General features: G+C 36.4%; 1 protein-coding gene across 15 annotated transcripts in view; it reads right to left on the reverse strand.

Annotated features, from left to right (window-relative positions):
• Positions 1–20466, reverse strand: part of Rapgef6 (Rap guanine nucleotide exchange factor 6) — a 174236-nt gene that overhangs the window by 76096 nt on the left and 77674 nt on the right. For 12 of the 15 annotated variants that reach the window (XM_005350060.3, XM_005350062.3, XM_005350061.3 and 9 more), the window contains 3 exons: positions 10196–10327; positions 2140–2317; positions 1650–1786 (listed from right to left, as the gene is read on the reverse strand). In XM_005350060.3, coding sequence (XP_005350117.1) covers positions 1650–1786; positions 2140–2317; positions 10196–10327 — 447 coding nt within the window. Of the gene's footprint in view, positions 1–1649; positions 1787–2139; positions 2318–10195; positions 10328–19266; positions 20259–20466 lie in introns of those variants that run through there. The other 3 variants (XM_026780217.1, XM_026780218.1, XM_026780219.1) reach the window with 3 other exon arrangements.

Consider the following 20466-nt stretch of genomic DNA (forward strand, 5'->3'; position numbering starts at 1 on the left):
TCTGCAGATACCATCTACACCTAATTCTTTTAGAAAGGGTCTCTTTGACCTGGAGCTTCTCAAGCAGGTTTGGCTGGTTGGCCAATGAGCCCAAGGGATCAAGTCCTTAGTGCTAGGCTATCTCTCCAGTGCCCATCTCATCTTTAAAAACAAAAATAAACTATATTCATCTGTCTCCTCCAACTTCCTAAGGATGTATATCCTACATATTAGATGTAGGAACAAAATATATAAATAAAGCTGGAGGAGAATTGTGAGCAACTTAAAAAAAAAGAGTAAGAGGTCAGTGGGACATTACTTGTCTAGCATGTTGGGTTGAATCCTCAGCACCACGAAGAATGCCTGAGAATGCTCTAATCTTTTATCCTATGGTTATGTATTCATTTGGTTAGCTATTGTTTGTTCTTAAACTGTATTTTGGCATACTCAGTTCTTTCTATTACAAATACGTAAGGAGTATCTTTTTATATAACTTGAGATTTTTATTATGTTCTAAGGAGAGACTCCAGTTAAGTAGAACAGGTTAGAGAATGTGAATACAGTAGGGCCCACATCAAGAATTTCTTTTTCTTTTCTTTTTTTTTTACATCAAGAATTTCTAAATACATTTTCAGAAATGTTAAAATAATTTACTAATAGTAAACATTGGTAATTCACTTCTCAGCACCAATCTGACAGAAGTGTTTTTCCAGTCAAACTACAGCAGGGATTCTCAACCTGTGGGTTTGCAACCCTTTCACTAGAGGTTGCCTGAGGCCATCAGAAAACACAGCTATATACATTACGATTCATAACAGTAGAAAAATTGCACGTATGAAGTAGTAAGGAAAATAATTTTAGGTTTGGGGTCACCACAAATATATTAAAGGTGGCAGCATTATGAAGACAGAGAACCAATGTACCAGATCCTGGTCACATCCCTAGGATAAAGAAATCAGTATCAATTCTCCCTCTTTCAATTCTTATCACACAGGGAAGAGGGGAGTGAATTAACACTTGACCAACATTTTCACCAACAATATTACACATGCACATATATAAATCACCAACAATAACAACACACATATAAATCAACAACAATGAAGAATTCTTTAAAGAGTTTTACCATCTAATTTTATTATTTAAAAAATTGGTTCAATCTTTGACTGAATACCTATTTTGTATGAAGTCCATTGCTGGGGAACCAACAGTTTAAAAAAAAATGTAAAGCAAACAAAACAAAACAAAACACCCAAAACACCACAGGCACAAAAAAAAAAAAAACCCAAAAAACCCAAAAACAACACACACAAAAAAAGAACCACAATAACAACATAAAACAACTTATCTCTTCAAAAATTAACTACCAACAAGTGGTGGTGGTGACACACGCCTTTAATCCCAGCACTCAGGAGGTAGAGGCAGGCAGATTTCTGTGAATTCAAGGCCAGCCTGGTCTACAGAATGAGTTCCAGGACAGCTAGGACTACACAGAGAAACCTTGCCTCAAACACAAAAACAAAAAACAAAACAAAGAACCCAAAAAGATGACAACAACAAAACCTAAAATAAGCAACAACAAAAACCTACCTCAAATACTCAAAATACTTTACACTCAAACTTAGATTTATACAAGCTTCAAAATATTAATGACTTATTTGTTGACCTACCTCTTGCCCATCTTCAAGAATTACAGCTCCAGCCTGCTCTACTACTTCAAAAATCATGACAGAGCAGAGCTCTCTCCTTACAGACATGGTCATGTTTGCAAATGCAGGAAGCTGGTGCATGAACTCAAGTAACTGTTCTATAAGAAAACAGAAATTCTAGTATAAAGATCAAGGCTACTACTTTAACATACAACAAATTCTACAAATCAATATTCTATTTGTTAATCAACTTAGGAATTTATACTGCTAAAGTAAGAAAAACAAGATACATCACGACCATAAAAACATAACAACCAAACCAAATAGTGGCTGGAGAGGCAGGAACCCTGGCTGTCCTTCCAGGAACCTGTGTTTGATTCCCAGAACCCAAATAGTGGCTCACAATCGTCTGTAAAATTCAGTTTGTTTATTTTTATTTATTTATTTTTAAAATATACACAGGGTTTTCTGTGTAGTCCTGGCTGGCCTTGAACACAGATATATTTCTTACCAACATCATCATCAGTTTTGTCTGCAGGTTCCTTTTCAAGACACTCTCGAACAAGATCTCGACCCTGCAGTGGATCTGTTCGATCAATTTCCTCTTCCTCATCTTCTTCATCCTCAGAATCAACTGGTCCTTCTGGAAGACGTGTTAAGTCTACATCTCCTACTTCACTTTCTGTAGCCTATAGAAAGAAATTTCAGTGAATAATTTCATGCTAAAAATATTATACATCACACCGCGAATTGACCAAAATGATCTTAAATGCAAAATTAAGGAACTAGGTAACAATGGAAAAGATACTTATTTACAAAACATTGCTTTACCTAAAATGCAGGCCTATCTTTCTTCTGTGTTATCTACATAATAAGTCAGATCCAGTTAAGTATAAGACACAAACATTATTAAATATATTAGTAGCTGTTCTACAATAAGCAACTGTTTTTCTTAAAGCAATGCTTTCTAAAATGGTAGGTACGAGAGAGATGAACCTATTAACACATGCTGCTTTATGTGAAAAACGTTATTCTTTTCACAAAGTCTAGTAGGCCAGGCAATCAGGGAGATTAAGAGCAGGAGTCTGAAAAGAAGCACAGTAGTACTAAAAAGTACTAACACTGACATAAAAAACAAATGCCACCACTTTCTAATATATTACCTGGTCCTTAAAATTTTGTAGAGAACAAAAATTATTCAAAGTTATTTGTAAAATCAACCTAACAAGCACAACTTTGGAAACAACAATGTTCTATATCTTAGAAACCACCAGATTTTAAAAACTTTCATTCACAGAAAATGAAGATGTCTTTTCAAAAGTAAAAACTGCTTAGGTAATACTTTTGATTATTAAAACAGTTACAGAAAACAATGAGTTGAGCATAAGAATTCTATAATAATAAGTATAAGCATTCACAAATGAATACTAGTGAAGATTATGACAGGTTCATCTAAGATTTTACACTCTTTCTGTCTTCTTTAGTAGTCATTTATTCTCTGTATTAACCTCGTCTCTGAGTCCAAAGATTCTGGGAACTTGACGGAAGAAGAGACTGAAGGAATGCACAGCCAGAGAATGGGAGGAATGCTCTGATATACTTACTCTGTATATAACACGCTGCACTCATGAACTCACCTCACCTATACAAGATCAAGACAGTTAAAATATCCAATACAACATGGTATGCTTACACAGAAAAGTACGTTGAAATGAAATTAAAAGTCAGTATAAGGGGGAAAAAAAAATCCAACAGGGAGATAGATGCTTCTGAGGTCCCACCATAGCTGAAGAGCTATAAGAAGGGGGTGGAAGTCACTCTACTATGAGGGGCCGCCACTGGCAGAGTTCCTTGTGCTGCAGTAGACAATCTCACAACCTTGTACATATGGCCAGCAATAACAAGGCTCAGGCTCAGGACGTGTGTGTGTGTCCCCACACAGATTTTTTCCCCCCAAAGAGGAAAAGCGACATTGCGGGGGGGGGGGGGTGTCAGTGAGAGGTAGGAGGAGGGGTTGTGGGACAGTTTAAGATGAATTGTAACCGTCAATGGAAGTACCAAAGTTTCAAAAATATGAACAGGGCTGGAGAGATGGCTGCTCAGAGGTTAAGAGCATTGCCTGCTCTTCCAAAGGTCCTGAGTTCAATTCCCAGCAACCACATGGTGGCTCACAACCATCTGTAATGGGGTCTGGTGCCCTCTGCTGGCCTGCAGGCAGACACACAGACAGAATATTGTATACATAATATATATATATATTATGTATACTATATATATATGAACAAAGTTAAAAGTGAATTGGAAAAGAGGCACGAAAACGGGAAGGAGAATTCTGAGTGAGAGAAGCAGAAGCAGAACCAGAAAGAGCAAAGAAGCAATGACAGAGAGAGAAAGAGTACCACCAACAGTACGACAGAGAAAGATGATCAGGGTAGACAGGAAAGGGAACCAGGCCTGTCTTCAAGTTTAGCCTCCCTGCTGTCATAAATGTTTCCACTTTGTCTGTGTGTCAGCACATTATTATTCTGGCCTTTGTTAATTCAAGTTAGGGCTCTGGTAGCAACTCAGTCTTGTTTTATGCACAATTTATACTGTCTTTGGATTCCTACATACTTTTAAGTGGTTAACAATCCAGATTAAATACTCAACTTGAGACCCTTTAGGACTAGAAAAGCTGGCTTTAACAGCCTGCTGCTATGGTCTGGGCCCAGTTACCCTCCCCTCCCTTTTTTTTTTGAGACAGGGTTTCATGTTCCCAGATGGGCCTTGAACTCAAACTTGTTGCCAAGAATGCCCTTAAACCTCTGATCTGGTTGCCACCTGGGATTATAGACATGTGCTATTATGAAGTTCTGAGATTGAACCCAACATGTTAGGTAAGCACTCTAACTGAGCTACATCCCCAGATCTCTCTCCCTTTTTCACAGTACTAAGTGTCAAATACAGGGCCACCTAAGGCTTCTCTAGCCAAGGCATACTCCTAGATCCTAAATGTGTTTTTATTCCCTTATTTTAATTATATGTGCATGAGTGTTTTGGCTGCATGTATTTTAAGTGAACTGCATGCATGTCTGGTGTCCACAGAGGCCAGAATGTACTGGATTCCTTGATGGTTGTGAACTGCTATATGGGAGCTGGGAACCAAACCTACAAGCACAAGCACTCTTAATTATGGAGCCATCTCTCAAACACCCTAAAAAATTTTTTTCCTTTTCCATTATTATTTTTTTTTTCTTGAGACAGGTTTTCTCCATATAAGCTGTCTGTCCTGGAACTGACCTTATAAACCAGGATGGCCGCAATCTCACCTAAAACTTGCCACTAGAAAAGAATCTTAACTTCAAGATGATGGTATTGTGAAGTGGGTTGGGCAGCCATAAATTCATAAAGTTATTAGAATCATCATGAATGGGTAGCACCTAACAAAAGGCCAGAAGGAGTTCATCCAACTTTTCGTCCACAAAAAGCAATAGCTAGGTGGTGCCATCTACAGATCAGAAAGAGGTCTTTTGCAGGACACCAAATCTGTCAGCACCTTAATCTGGAATTTCTGCTTCCAAAGCCATGAGAACTGAATTTCTACTGTTTGTGACTTCCCCAGTGCATTGCATTCTATTATACTAGCTTGAATAGACTATATTGAATAGACAGAGAAGAGATCCTATTCTGTGACTACCATGCACGTGTAAAGCAAAAATGAGGACTCTTAATAAGGAAGCATAAACTATAAAACGAACAGATGAAAAAAATCTAACTGGATATGGTAGCTCAGGCCCACAGCCCTAACACAGAATTCATGAGTTCTAAACCAGTTCAGAGTAAGACGGGGCAAGGGATGATATGATAAAAACAGTAAAGAAAGTTCAAACAAAAGACTGACAATGGGCTATAAAAATAGAATTATGGAGACTAGAATGATAATATCAAGAGATGGTAGAGGGATGTACAAACATTTTTGTACAACAGTTAGCAAATCTGCAGATCGTTTAAATGGATTAAGCATAGGGGACCTAACAGGACAAGCATAAAACTTTTGATTTTCCTTCCTTGTCACATGTATTATTTGTATTTATCATTTGGTGAGTACAAGCTGATTTTGTGATGAGGTAGCAGTTACCAAATAAACCACCAGAGAATATCCTTTTCCTGTTTGCAGCTTGATAACCATGAAGCTACAGCAAGAGATTTTAATGAAAATGTTATACAAACTTATGAAAACCACATTTTCAAATTGAGGTTTAAGTGTTAAGCCAGAACTTCATACTTTCAGTAATTTTCCTTTCAGCGTTATCAAGTCCAGGTTTCATTTAACCTTTTTGAGGGAACATTCAGCTAAAAGGTATATTCATAGACTTAACAAGTATTCTTCTAAAGGTAGTCTTGAGTCCAGTACTAACATTTAACCTTTCTTAACCTGTTTTGTTCCCTACGCTATATTAGAGACAGACATGCACACATCTGATGTATTTCTTATCCTATATATACATGGTTTCTTATTAAAATTGCAGGTCTAGAAATTTTACATTTTTTTGAGGTCTACTTTATCATTTTATTTTAATTCTGTTCTAGCTTCTTTTTTCCTTTACTACATATTCCTTTAATTGCTGTGGGAGAATGTTCTTGTACATTGTAAAGATTTGTCACTTGTATTAGTTTAATAAAACACTGATTGGCAAGTAGCCAGGCAGGAAGTATAGGAGGGGTGACTAGACTAAGAGAATTCTGGGAAGAGGAAAGGTAGACAGTCACCAGCCAGATGCAGAGGAAGCAAGATGAGAATGCCTAACTGAGAAAAGGTACCAAGCAAGGTGGCTAAACACAGACAAGAGTTATGGGTTAATTTAAGTTATAAGAGCTAGTTAGTAATAATCCTGAGCTAATAGGCCAAACAGTTCATAATTAATATAAGCTTCTATGTGTTTCTTTGGGACTAAATGGCTACAGGACTGGGTGGGACAGAAAATTCTGTCTATATATAATCATTTACCATATATCTTTAAATCATCATTTAAGTTTTTTCAAAACAAAAAATATAAGAATTTTCTTCCAGTTTTATCTTTGTTGTCTTGTTTTGCTTTGTTTTATGGTGTGTGATGGAGAGTTTAGTTGTCAACTTGATATAATCTAGACTTATCTGGGAAAGGAGTCTCAAGGAGGGACTGTCTAGATCAGACTGGCCTGTGGAGATATCTATGGAGGACTACCTTAAATCTGCTGAGGTGAGAAGATCACCAGGGAGATATGACTGTGTAAGAGTAGAGAAAGGAAGCTGAGAAAGCATGCATCCATTAATTCACTGCTCTTTGCTCCTGGCTATAGATAAAATTTGACTAGCTGCTTTCCTGGACTTCTGAGTGATACCCTTTCCCCTAAGTTGCTTTAGTCAAGATAAGATATTTCGCCAGGCGGTGGTGGCGCACGCCTTTAATCCCAGCACTCGGGAGGCAGAGGCAGGCGGATCTCTGTGAGTTCGAGACCAGCCTGGTCTACAAGAGCTAGTTCCAGGACAGGCTCCAAAACCACAGAGAAACCCTGTCTCGAAAAACCAAAAAAAAAAGATATTTCTATTTCTGGACAATTGCCTTAAAAGTTAGCTGAGAATTTCTACCTAACTGGCCACTCTTAAAAGATTCTTCTTACACTATAGCATTCTGGGTTTAATATCATCACAATTTTCTTCTTTAGATTTTTGAGTCCTGTTTTGTTTCCAGAATTTTCACTGTCTGTTATGTTTTCACTTGTTCACTCTCTAAATTCACTAAAACTCAACCTTACTGGGTAATTTATAAAGCACACTCCCGTTTTTAGTTGTATAGATTCTATTTAATACAAAATTTTGGAAATGCAAAACAATAAAGGTAGAACAGACTGGTTTTCACAGGGATAAGGATAAGGAGAGGAACTAACTACAAACAAGCCTAAAATGCTTTCAGACCCTATGCCAATTTCCCATATTAAAGATGGTAAATTTTGTTATATGTAAGCAATGCATTAATGGCCATAAAACAAGCACACATGAATAATGATACAGGAAGCAGAACTGATGGCATGGTACTGAACTCAGTAACTAAGGAAGAAAAAAATTAATGTTCGCATTTCTGGATTATGAAGTATATTCTTCATATTTATCATGCTAGATAAATGGTAAGACATTTATTGATACTCTAATTGTAAAAAAAGTAGTAAAAAGGTCATACAAACTGCAGACTGTTATTAATGGAGAACAATGCATGGAAGACTGTAAGCAGGGTAGTCAAATAGAGTGACATCAACTTGCAATACAAGACTCCCATCTAACACTAGTAGGTGGGAAACCTGAAGAAGCTACTATCAGAGCAGTACTTAGACCCTCTTCCAGCATTTTTGAAGAAATACTAGCTGCATATACAGTCCAACCTCCAGTACACAGCAAAGCACTGACTTGAATAAAAACATGTTCACTACCCTTTCATTCTTTCTGTTACAACTATTCAGGGCTTTGCTTCTTGCCTCAAAAGGGCAATCATTTCTATCTTAGAAGTGGAATACCCCAGCGGGATCAGGTACCTATAGTTTGAAAGTGCCACAACTTGCTTACTATTTGTCTTAGCAAGGCATAAATTCCCTATTATTTTGAGAGACACCTGCAGTCACAACACTCCATTTGATGGTTTTAAAGTCAATTTTCCTCAGGATTCCTCTATGAAACAACACAGAAACAGTAAAACTACAGCTCTAACTTGATTTTTAGATGCAGCAACACCTACAGTTCTTCTTTTTGGGGGTGGGGTTGGGGTTTGAGACATGGTTTCTCTGTGTAACAGCCCTAGCTATCCCGGAACAAGCTCTGCAGACCAGGCCTTGAACTCACTCACAGTTCTACAATGTACTTCCTTTCAAGAAGTAAAATGCACTAACTCTAACAATTGCTAACGGAGTAAGTAGCTGAAGAGTTACTGTATTATTTAGATTTTCTTTGTTAGATTCCTTATAGTATTTTTACAGAATAGAAAGGGTAAATTCCTGTTTTATAAATACTATAAAAAGGCAAACAGTAAGTCAGAGATGGTCATAGTATCCTGTTGTCAAGAAAGCTGTATGTTGGCCTAAGCTTTTTTTTTTTTTCAATTTTGCATTTGCCTACAAATTCCCCTTCATAGAAAAAAAGCTATTTCTTTAAAATATCTGGATCTGGGAAACTCAGTGGAAACTAAATGCAAATATTTTCTTCAGAAAAAAATGATTATAATTTTTTTTACTACATGGTAGCAAATATATATGGCTATTGGGGCACTGAAGTATGACCAGCAATAACTGAGATGGGCTGTTTAAATCTAAATTAAGCGTGCAAAAAAACCCCTCATTTACAATATTAAAATATTGCTTAAACATCAAAATAACATTTAAAAATACTATGTTAAATAAAATATATTAATCAAAGTTAATTTTATGTTTCCTTTTAGATGACTACTGAAAACTTTAAACATGTGGTTTACATTAAATGTCTACTTGACAGCTCAGAAACACAAAATATATCTGAATTCTTGACTAAACCAACTATCAATACCAAATTTCTAGTTATTTAATATCACTGGGTTTCAGGTTGTAAGGCCTTTCACCCAGAAAACTGCCCTAGACGCCTGACACTAAAGACAGCATAAGAGACCACCATGAGGACTTAACAAATCAGCATTGGCCCAAACAACCCAGTAGGATTGTTCAAGGATTCTCAGTCTGTAATCCTTTCCAGAACCCTCTTTTTATTACAAGGATCACTGAAAAACAAAATCTCATTTAGTTTGGATGTTTTTTTCTATTCAGATTAAAAATGGAGAAGTCCATAATTACATTCCTTATTTAACTTTCTATTTCATTCATGTTACACAGCATAGAAGTTTGACAATGCAAAAACAACCTTTACTTTTCTTCAAAAATTTTACTTCTACGATTATAATAAAAATCAGTCCTTTTTACAAGAGTAAGCTGTTGTTTCAAAAGTCTTCTTTAATCCTAGGCATGATGCTTGTAATCTCAACTTTCAGGAGGATGAAGCAGGAAGACTGAAATGTTCAGGTCAGTCTGGATTACAGGGTAATATTCTGTTTCACAAAAACACACAACCATTTCCTGTCTATATCATATGCATTCTATATTATATGGCTTCAACTGGATAAAAGATTGATGGATTGCTTCGTTATCAGGCTGATGAATATGAGACAGCATATAAAGTATACTTTGCTGAAAACCTTTTACTTAATTATCACACTTTAATTAAAAAATACATGATCATCTAGAGCAGTGGATCTCAACCTTCCTAATGCTGCGACCCTTTAATATAAATTACTCATGTTGTGGTAACTCTCAACCATAAATTTTTTCATTGCTACTTCATAACTGTAATTTTGCTGCTGTTATGAACTGTAATGTAAATATCTGTGTTTTCTGATGGTGACTTGGTAAAAAGGTCATCTGAACCACCAAATGGGCCACAACCCACAGGTTAAAAACCACTGTTCTAGAGATAAGCAGAGGGTATCTTGCAGAATAAAAAAAAGTCTGTATGCACAGTACCCAGTCTAAGGTATTACCTGGTAGATATCGGATAAACTGCTGCTCCCAGAGTCACTGGCAATGCTACAGCCAGACTGACTAGAAGACACATGAGTCACCTGTGGATGAGGGTTGTCTGTGAGGTGCATCTTGGTAAGATCAGCTGGAAGCTGAAGGAAAAAGGAACTTGAGTTATTCTGAATGCCAAGCTTTGCCTATTAGAGAGTTCTTGACATAATGGAACTTTACAGCACAGCTTTATGTACACTGTTCAGAACCCAAGAATAGAAATCCTTCTAAACCAAAGCCTTTCATTCTTAGTAAATTTTTTTGGAACTAGTAAGAACCAAGCACATGTTCTAAAACTGTTAAGACAATTTTAACAGCGGCAAGCCCACTGAACAGTTTTCCAAAGAGATCACCATTATTAACTATGGGAGATATTCAACCCCTTTGTTCACCAAAATAAAAGTATCAGCTTCAGGCTAGAAAGACAGTACAGCGGTTAAGAGGTCTTCTAGTGGGCTTGAGTTTGATTCCCACCACCTCACGGGAGTTCACAACTGGTAACTCCAGTACCTGGAGATTTGAAGTTTTCTAGCCTACATGAATACTACACTATATGGCAAACACCCAAATGAATAAAATAAAAAGTTTAACAACAAAAACCAAAAAGTTTCCAATGTCAAGAGTAGAAAGCACATACAACCCACACATACACACACACACACACTGGAAACATGCCTGAACAGAATTAATAGTAATGGCTGAGATTATAGAAGAACAGCTGCAGGCAGTAAGAGTTAAGTTCACAAAATGACTGTATACAGATTTAAAAATTTTCATAACCTTTGTTCTTAACATTATAATGTAGTTGGCTCCTGAAAAAATTTTTTGGTGGTCAAAATTATTCAATGAATGCCTGTGTTAAGTGCAGAGACAAAAGAAGGTGCTTGTCTCTTCAAGCGTGACAGCCTGAGATGGCTCCCTGGTCTCACGGAGGAGAGAACCAACTTCTGTAAGCCGTCCTCTCATCTTCACATGCTTGTCATGGCATGTCTGTGTGTACACAAATAAAATATAATAAAAAATAAAAATAAGAAATGACTCAACTACTTGATCTTTAATATCTGACTCCTGTTATCAAGGATGCAAACTGCACAGTGTATTTTATACCAAGAAATAAAACACATTATCTCATAAGCAATGCTATGGAAGAAATAATTCACTATGTTCCAAAGCAGTCAATATTTTAAGAGACAAGATCATTCACTATTCTGCTTCTTCAATTTGCTTTTCATGACCATTAAGTAAATCTAAGATTTGAAATAAGTTTCCTTCTTGTGCACATTCCATGTATTTTACACCTACTTTAAAGGAAAAAATGATCAAGTCTGAGTTCCCCTATCTTAAGAATGCAGATAAAGAAATGGCACAGACCAATTATACCATGAATTATTGCTGATGGGTTAAGTAATTCAGAAAAATGACATTACTGAGATAAAGAAAAGTCACACACAGCACAGTATCAAAATGTGCAAGGAAAAACAAACCAGAAACAGAAAGGGCAAATACTGTATGATTGTAAGTATCTAAATTCTATGTGGCATCAAAATGCTAAAACTCACAGAAGCAAAGAATAAAAAGGTGATTACTGGAGGTTGGGAGTATAAGAACTATACAAAGTTTCAGTTAGACAAGAATAATGAAATTTAGTCACAGATTACACAGCACAAGTAACAATCATTGTAAAAACATAACATAGATGTTCAAAATCTAAGAGTAGATTTTAAATGTTCTCAGCAAGTATTTTATATGATAGGTAGGCTAACTGGCCCTGATTTGATCATTTCACAGTATACACACTTATCAACACATTATCACAAACACAATTATTTTCAACTAAAAGAAATTTTATTTTATTTATTTATTTATTTATTTTTGGTTTTTTTGAGACAGGGTTTCTCTGTGGCTTTGGAGCCTGTCCTGGAACTAGCTCTGTAGACCAGGCTGGTCTCGAACTCACAGAGATCCACTTGCCTCTGCCTCCCGAGGGCTGGGATTAAAGGCGTGCGCCACCATCGCCCGGCTAAAAGAAATTTTAAAAATCTAATGTGAAAATAACAACAAAAGATGAAGTTACACTTATGCTGTGAAATATTAGTACAGCTCTCTCTACAACAAAAATATAAAGATGTGAACATATTCAAAAAATGTCACCTACAGTGTGTGTGTGTGTATGTGTGTGTGTGTGTATACACACACAGAGACTGTAACTCAAAACTATAGAATATGCATTCTTTAAGGCAGACAAAATGTTTGTAAGAGTAAGACATAGCTGAATAAAACTTATTAAAATCATACAGAAAATATTTGGCAATTATGCACAAAGGTAGAAATAATCAAGTAATGAACAATAATAAAATAACCTCAACAATTCACAGACCAATAATACCACATCAGAAACAAGAAAATATCTTAACGAAATAAATACAACAGATCAAGATGAGATTAAAGTAATTTTTAGATAACACCCGTTATCCTAGCACTGAAGAGTTGGAGACAGGAGGATCAGGAGTTGTAACCTCTTATTTAGGGAGGGGGACAGGTAGATCCTAAGAGCTAACTGGTTAGTCAGCCAGCCAGGGTTCAGTGAGAGACCTTATCTCAATGGAGTAAGGCAGAGGGCAATAGAGAAATACACTGGATTATTTTGCTTTGCAAAAAGATACATGCACTTCCCTCCCTGCACTCATCCACTACATACCACACACATACAAGATTCCTACAAAGACAGACAGAGTAGGGAGGTGTCACTTTGGACACTGATGTAATAAACCAAGGTCAGAACAAGGCTGCAGACCGGGGCTGGGAATACTTACAGTATATTGAGAAATATTAACCCCTACCAGTTCCTGGAAAGCAGCAATGTTCAATTCTCATACTTTACTAATGAGGGCCTGAGGCAGTACAACTGACCAGTGTGCTTAGTCTCCTATTCAAATAAGTAGTGGAACAAGGACTCACACTTGGGTCTATTTGATTTTAGCACCCAGTAGGCTGTATTTTATGCTAGGATCACAAGGGTGACACAAAGATGGAGACAGATGGGGTGATGTTAACAAGTTTACATAAGAATTTCCTGAACCTGTAAAAGAGACGGGAACCGCTATGATAAGACAGTGGCTGCAGTTAACATGTGCATGCTCCTTAGGTGGTTCATGTGTGAACAGGAGCAAATGTATTCTATGTGCCTTTACATAGACTTCTGGAGCATGAGACCAAATGAGGTAGAAGCTTCATGACATTAAGCAGGAAGTTACTATTTACTATGCAAGAATCAAAATGGAAAACTTTTATTCCTTTTTTTCATGACCAAGTCAAATAAATAGCTGACCTTTCACCAGAGAAGTCACTTTATTTATTCCATCATTCTTCTAATCCATTAAACTCTGCAAAATGTTCTGTTTGTTAGACTCCTTTATATATTTTCTATCTCTGGACTTACGTGGTTTGCTGAAGATCGTGTGCTTATAAAGACTACTGTTAAAGTTTCACATGGGGGAAAATGTCTTGAATATAAATATTACAGAGGTATAAATCAGTTGCTGATTGAATAAATTTAAGACTTAAGGTTTCCATAGGTGCAGATGATTTTTTGAGGGAAACTGCACATAGGTTCAGATATCCAGATTCCTTTGTCTTTTGGATCTACCAACTATCTAAACATGGGGTCACTTAGGCTTAAGACAGCAAAAGAAATAGCTAGAACAGACAGTTCACCTTGCCAGCAACCAGAAAAACAAATCCTTATTTTCCTCCATCAGACCAACAAACAAAATAACTAGGTTGGGGCTTGTATAAGAAGCTGAGAAATTCATGGTACCAGATTTAGACTCAAGTACAAACAGAAAAAAAAAAAGAAAAAAAAGAAGCTGAGAAATTTATAGGAAATAAAATATTCCTGTATTTTTACTCCACTCTTTAGAATGTACAACTTTAGGTTCTTTGTATGTTAATATTGCCCCCTTTCCCAATCAGACGAAGGGCTTGGTGCATTGAGTGGTGTCTACCTGCATACAGTATCTGTTGATTAAATACCTGGAGAATAATGACTGCATCTGGCTTCTCAACACGTGACATTGCTGCTGAGGTTTTGGAGATTTCTGAACAAATGATACTTCAGCATAGGTATAGTCTGTATTCCACAGTGTACAGACTCTCCAAAGCTGTATGCTATTCTAAGAGATACAATTCATGAAGATTAAAAATTAAATAAAAGGGTTTTATCACTGAACAAAGTGGAAAATGATGTTCTCTATATCCCTCAGCTCTTTATAGAATAAGTAGTCCTTCAATACAGAAATCTATTTTACATATACTGTTCTTCAAATTTATTTTCCCCGATACCCTTTTACTGGCATTATACCAGTGTTAAAAAATTCTGCTTTGGGATAATCTCACAGAATCAACAATTATGCTTGAAATACTTTTATAGGGCAACTATTGGTAGTCAAGACACAGCCGTGAAGAACACTTGCAGCTCAGCAGATGGGGAAGGGCACAATTTGAATCAGTGCAAACACAGACAGCAATATTGTATGACAGTTCTATGTCCTACTTCAAGAATAACCTAACACAATCAAGAATTTTTTAAAAAAGGTTTATTAATTTATTATGCATACAGTGTACTGTCTGTATGTATCCCTGCATACCAGAAGAGGACACCAGATCTCATTATAGATGGTTGTGAGCCACAATGTGGTTGCTGGGAATTGAACTCAGGGCCTCTGGAAGAGTAGACAGTGCTCTTAACCTATGAACCATCTCTCCAGCCCCACAAACAAGAATTTTTAACAGGGAAATATCTAAAAAGTTTGCTATCTGAATTATCTAGTTCTTTACAACCCACATCCAAGCCCTATTTGATTTGAGAAAGACTTTCAAAAAGTGCCAAAGAATGAAACAATATTAGCTCTAAAACGGTTTAAAACTTGTGTATCCCCCTGAAGGATAACAGTTCTTTAAAAATCAATTTTAAATCCAAGCTGCATTGTTATAGCTTCCTTTTCAAGGTATCAACTATTGGATTATAGAAACACTTTGTCAGAAATCATTTGCTTGTGACCAAGATGGGGGATGGGGGTGGGGAATGATTCTTGCCTATGTACCAAAGTTTCTAAGTTCCCATGCACTGCTTTCAGAAACAATTTTAAAGCTTGATGCTAATTAACGTACATATCCAATGGAATATGCCTTGTGGTAGAACTTCCCATTTGCAGATAAAGGATTCTACTGCATATCCAATGCTAGCTGTAATCAAAACTCAAGTAAAGTCTTGGGGTATAGAAGGTTAAGAAATTATTAAACTGTATAATTTAGAAAGTGATGTTTGAGGTAAATCATTTGGATAATCAAGACTAAACATATTAAATGACAGTAACAAAGACCTAAAAATGTATTATGCAAAATAGTAAATATGGTTACACATGTGAAGTATGATTAGGCCAGACTGTGATATGTTCTAAGGGAAAAATAATATTGAATTTATAATACATGGCACAAAACTTAAAATATTTCATCACTAATTAACACATGTTAAAATATTGTGGATATACTACCTAACACATAGTTTACACACACACACACACACACACACACACACACACACACACACACACACACACACACACAAATAAATGTAACCTGATTTTTACAGCATATTTCTGTTAAATGACATTGAGTCCAGAGACTTGATGATGCATTCAGAAATTTTAGCAGACCAGCACAGCTCAGGCAAGGGTTCAGAGAAAAACAGTAAGATCATCTTCCCCATCTTTCTTTTTGGCAGTGAAGATGCCCTAGGCTTTATACATGCTAGTTACAGCCCTCTCCCACTAAGTCATACCCCAAGCCCCAGATAGCATTCCTGAGGGCTTATAAGTCATGCTTTAAAATGATCCCCTGAAGAGTTTTAAGAAAGTGTAAGAGACTTTTGATTCTTAAAAATTACTCTAGGAACATTCAAGATGAAAGGAAAGTCAGAGATAAGTCCAATGCAAGGCCTAAGAAGGTGAAGGCATTCTCAAAGTAAAATTAAGACTCCAAAATTACAAGGACCCTTTAGTACAGGCCAGACCATCAGCTGACAACGAGACTGAGAGAGAGAGAGAGCTAAAAATAGATTCTAGGATCTGAAAAGCAGCCTTCACAGTCTTTGGTACAGATGATAGAGACTGTAGCACTGGCTCTGAGGTACAGCAAAGTCAATAACTACTCATTTTTAAAAAGTGAAATCTGAAGGAGTGGTGCTATAAAGCTACTTTATTAAAATTAGTGCTTTTCCATTTGAAGACACAGTCTTTCCATTTAAATATTTTTTAAACTATGGATATTTAAATCAATCTTTGCTAGTTAATGTATATTAAAAGTAAAAAAAAAACTTGCAGAAAGAAAGAGGAAATCAGTATAAAAATGCCTTAGTTTGAGAATAAGCAAGGGGGTTAGAGGAAAGAGGGGTGAGTTGTAAGTGCAACCAGATAATAGAGATTATACTGTCCACTCTGTCATGGTCCCTTTTTCTTCCTTCCTTCCTTCCCTCCCTCTCTCTTTCTTTCTTCTATGATGAAAGTCTGTTGAGGGGTGGTCAGCTGGGCCAAATACTGTGGAGAACTGAAGGTAAAAGCCAGGCGTAACTGGCAATGTTAGCCGTTTATTAATTTTTTCATTGGCTCCCAGTTGTAGAACAGCTAAAAGAAAAACAGATGCCAAAGCACAATGGCTTCTCCAACACAGTGAGAGGCAACCCGACACAATCATGAAAGGTGTACTCAGCTAAAAATCTTGAGTAAAGCCAATCCCTGGAAATGAACCAACTAATGAACCGAAGAAAAAAATCTATACGGGGAGGAAAAAAAATCACTTCTATACAATAAAAACCAATACTAAAACAGGTAATTATGAAAAAGCATCACTTATGAGGCATCAGAAACAAGTCACATAAATGGTTAAAAACTAAAAACTTAAGATATGTCTAGCAGTGGTTACAAACAGATAATGAGTAAGTTAGAAAAAAAAATCAAGCTAAAATAAATGTTTATGGACATTACTAGCAGAAAAGAATGAGAGAAAATGAAGGAGCTGCAGTTTTGATAAGAACAATTTCCACTAGGTGTAGTAGCATGTGCCTTTAATCTCAGGACTTAGGAGGCAGAGGCAGGCAGATTGCTTTGACCTATAAAGTTAGTTCACGATCAAGCAGGACTATGTAGTAAGATCATATGTGAAAAGATAAAACTGTTGTTTTGTTCCTGCTGTTAGTTTTCTTACAAATAAAGACAAACTAGCCTCTCTGGCTTGAAAGAGTCCTTAGAGCAACAAAGAAAATCACTTTGGTGCTTGGTAAAAGCTTATGGATAAACAGCCTAAACAAATACACAGCTATCTGCAAACATGACACCAAGTTATCACAGCAACAGTAGATACCACAAAGTCATGTATTAATTTCTTCAAAAGCTAAACAGAAAGGCCACTGAGATTATTTTATATACAACTAAATAATAAAAAAGAATCATTAAATAAAAGTAAAAAGAGTAGAGCAAATTAGAAAATCCAGTATGGTGAGTATGAAAATTAATATCTAGCCTAATATGTTTAGCAAAGAGTTAAATCTTAATAGTAACATAAGAGATAGGGGAGACAGAAAGGAGAAATATGTACTTATAAATAAATAATTTATACAGAAAAGTACCCGTCACAGGATTCTCCTCATATTTGCTGTCACTTAATAAAACTATAGAACTGGATCTCTAAAATCCCCTTTACTCTTCTACAGTTGTTAAACCATGGCTTAAGAGTGGCTACTAGTACTCCTCTCCAAGGGTTTTTCTTTTCTTTTCTTTTTGGTGTGTGTGTGATCTTCAAAAACAACTCTTAAACCCCATTTTTAATTTTGTTCAATTTATCTGGTCCCACCCAATTCCCTCCCACACGCAGCTTTAAATTTTAGTGCTGCCAATTACTCTGAGCAGTGCTTGGGCCCCACAGGTGGCATCTGCTCTGAAGCAGCCACCCTCTTTGTATGTGCAGATAAAAGCATAACTTGTGTACCTAGGCTCCTTTCCATCTCTTTACGCCGGTCAGCTGTCTGCCAAATGGACAGTACATTTAAATGCCCTCCCTAAAGTGCAGTCAGGAAATAGGCCATGAGCTGGGCCCAATAAACAGTACAACACCATGCTGTCAAAAGCATTTCTCCCTTAGTCACCACAAAGGCAAACCTTTGAAACAAAGACGTGACTTCAGACCTTCCTATGAAAAGCCTCCAGTATGCCAGAGTCTAAAAGAACCATCAAAAAAATCTTGACATATTTAAAGTCACCATTTAAGCATTTTCTAAAATATTTAGTTTTTTGTTTTGAAATTAATATGCAAGGTAAGAAAGACAGCTCCAAACACTGTAAACAGCCTCTATCAACAATAAATTGAATTGTAGTAGACTATTTTCAACAACTCAGCATTTTAGCACTTTGACAGTTAATATATTTGCTTTAAAATGACAAGTGGTTTTAGTTATTACTACTTTGAAAATAGTTTAAAACACTAAATGTTTTTATATAATTAATTTTCATTCACAATTATCTTTATGTTGTTCTTTAGGAATGAACATCCAGTTTAATAAAATAGAACAATTCATTTCGAAGTTATCAGGTAATACCACATTACTGAGCTATGTTATATAAGACTATGATTAGAATAGTATGTCTAAACATACCAGCTATTTAAGGTAAAGAAAAAACAAAAGAATGTATCAAGTTAGGTATGGTCACAAGCTATTTCAAAAACATCACAGCCAAGTGATGGTTCTGTCTGAGGTATGTATCTCAGATGTACATTTTAAGTCTATAAACTATTAAAATGAGTCTTTTCAGTCCATCTCAGAGGCTATATTAGACTTTCTCTGAAATGACAATGAGTCAAGGCTTTATAGACTGCTTTATAGCTCTTATTTTTATAGTTTAGAAAACAGCACAATAGAACTCATTTAGAATTCAAATACAATTTAAATTTAATGATTAAACTATACCAACAAAAAAAAGTAATTACTTACTTTGGAGGCCCATGGCTGAAGACAATTGGCATAACAGCGAACAAGAAAGGCCATTTCCGTGGCTGGAGGGGGTAGTAGTTTCTCTTTTAAACCAGAGCCACACTGATGATAAGTATGTTGACAAAATTCTGCTAAGTTTCTTTTTACAATCCATACACCATTGTTGTTATATAAAGCAGCTCCTCCAACCCTCTTTACAAACAAAACTCAGTAGCTTTCAGAAGCAGAGATTATTGTTCTAAGGATAAGAATCTTCCTTAAGTATCAGTTGACAAGCAAGTAACATCAAATAAAGATGTTTAGATTTCTGGCTCAGCACACTGTTACATGCATCCTTAAGCACCTTACACAGACATACACACTGGCAGCACAGAAGCTAATACCGTATCTATCAGTCAAAGCAAATAGGCAATATGTGTGGAATCTGTGTTCTTGGAATCCGTGAAACCTGTCTTCTCTGTAATGTGGATGTTTTATCTTCAACTTATTTCATTCTGAAGAAGAAGCACCACAGAGTCTTCTGCATTAGAGGCAAAGCAAATCAGCAAATCCTGAAGATTACAGTCTCATTTTTAGATATCCTTAAATGCTAGAGGTTAAAACAAAACAAAAACAAACAAAACCCCGCTACGCACACAAAACATCAACCCAACCACAGAGCAAATGGAGGCAAAGAAAAAAAATGCTGTAACAGGTTTGTCCTGTAGACTGAGAATATCCAGAATTCAAGCAATCTTCTCTCCTCCCAAGCACTTTCACAGCTCTGCAATACGGCGTCTGATTCCAAGGCATCAGTAAAGAAGCACTGGTGATCCAAGTCTGCTCTTTCTGGTTAACATGTATATACGATGCAGCACAAAAACCACTACATCTTTTGTGAAAGCAAGAGTCTGTTAGTATCTTAATTCCTACTGTCCTTGCCTGTTTCACAGCAGCTCCCCAAGGAGAAGCTCCTATTGATTCTATGCCCTGCAGTAAGATGAAATATCTAATAAGGAAAGAGAGTGGGAGGAGAATAGAGCTAAAAGGATGACATCACCTGTGCAGAAAGCCTTCACAAACTGCATTAGATCAATTGGCTACTGTATCTGCAGATGTAGCCCAAGAGCAATTTACTGAACAAGCGCGCGCGCACACACGCATGCGCACACACACACACACACACACACACACACACACACACACACACACACACACACA

The sequence above is a fragment of the Microtus ochrogaster genome, chromosome 7, assembly GCF_000317375.1.
Source record: "Microtus ochrogaster isolate Prairie Vole_2 chromosome 7, MicOch1.0, whole genome shotgun sequence".
NCBI classification, from domain to species: Eukaryota; Metazoa; Chordata; class Mammalia; order Rodentia; family Cricetidae; genus Microtus; species Microtus ochrogaster.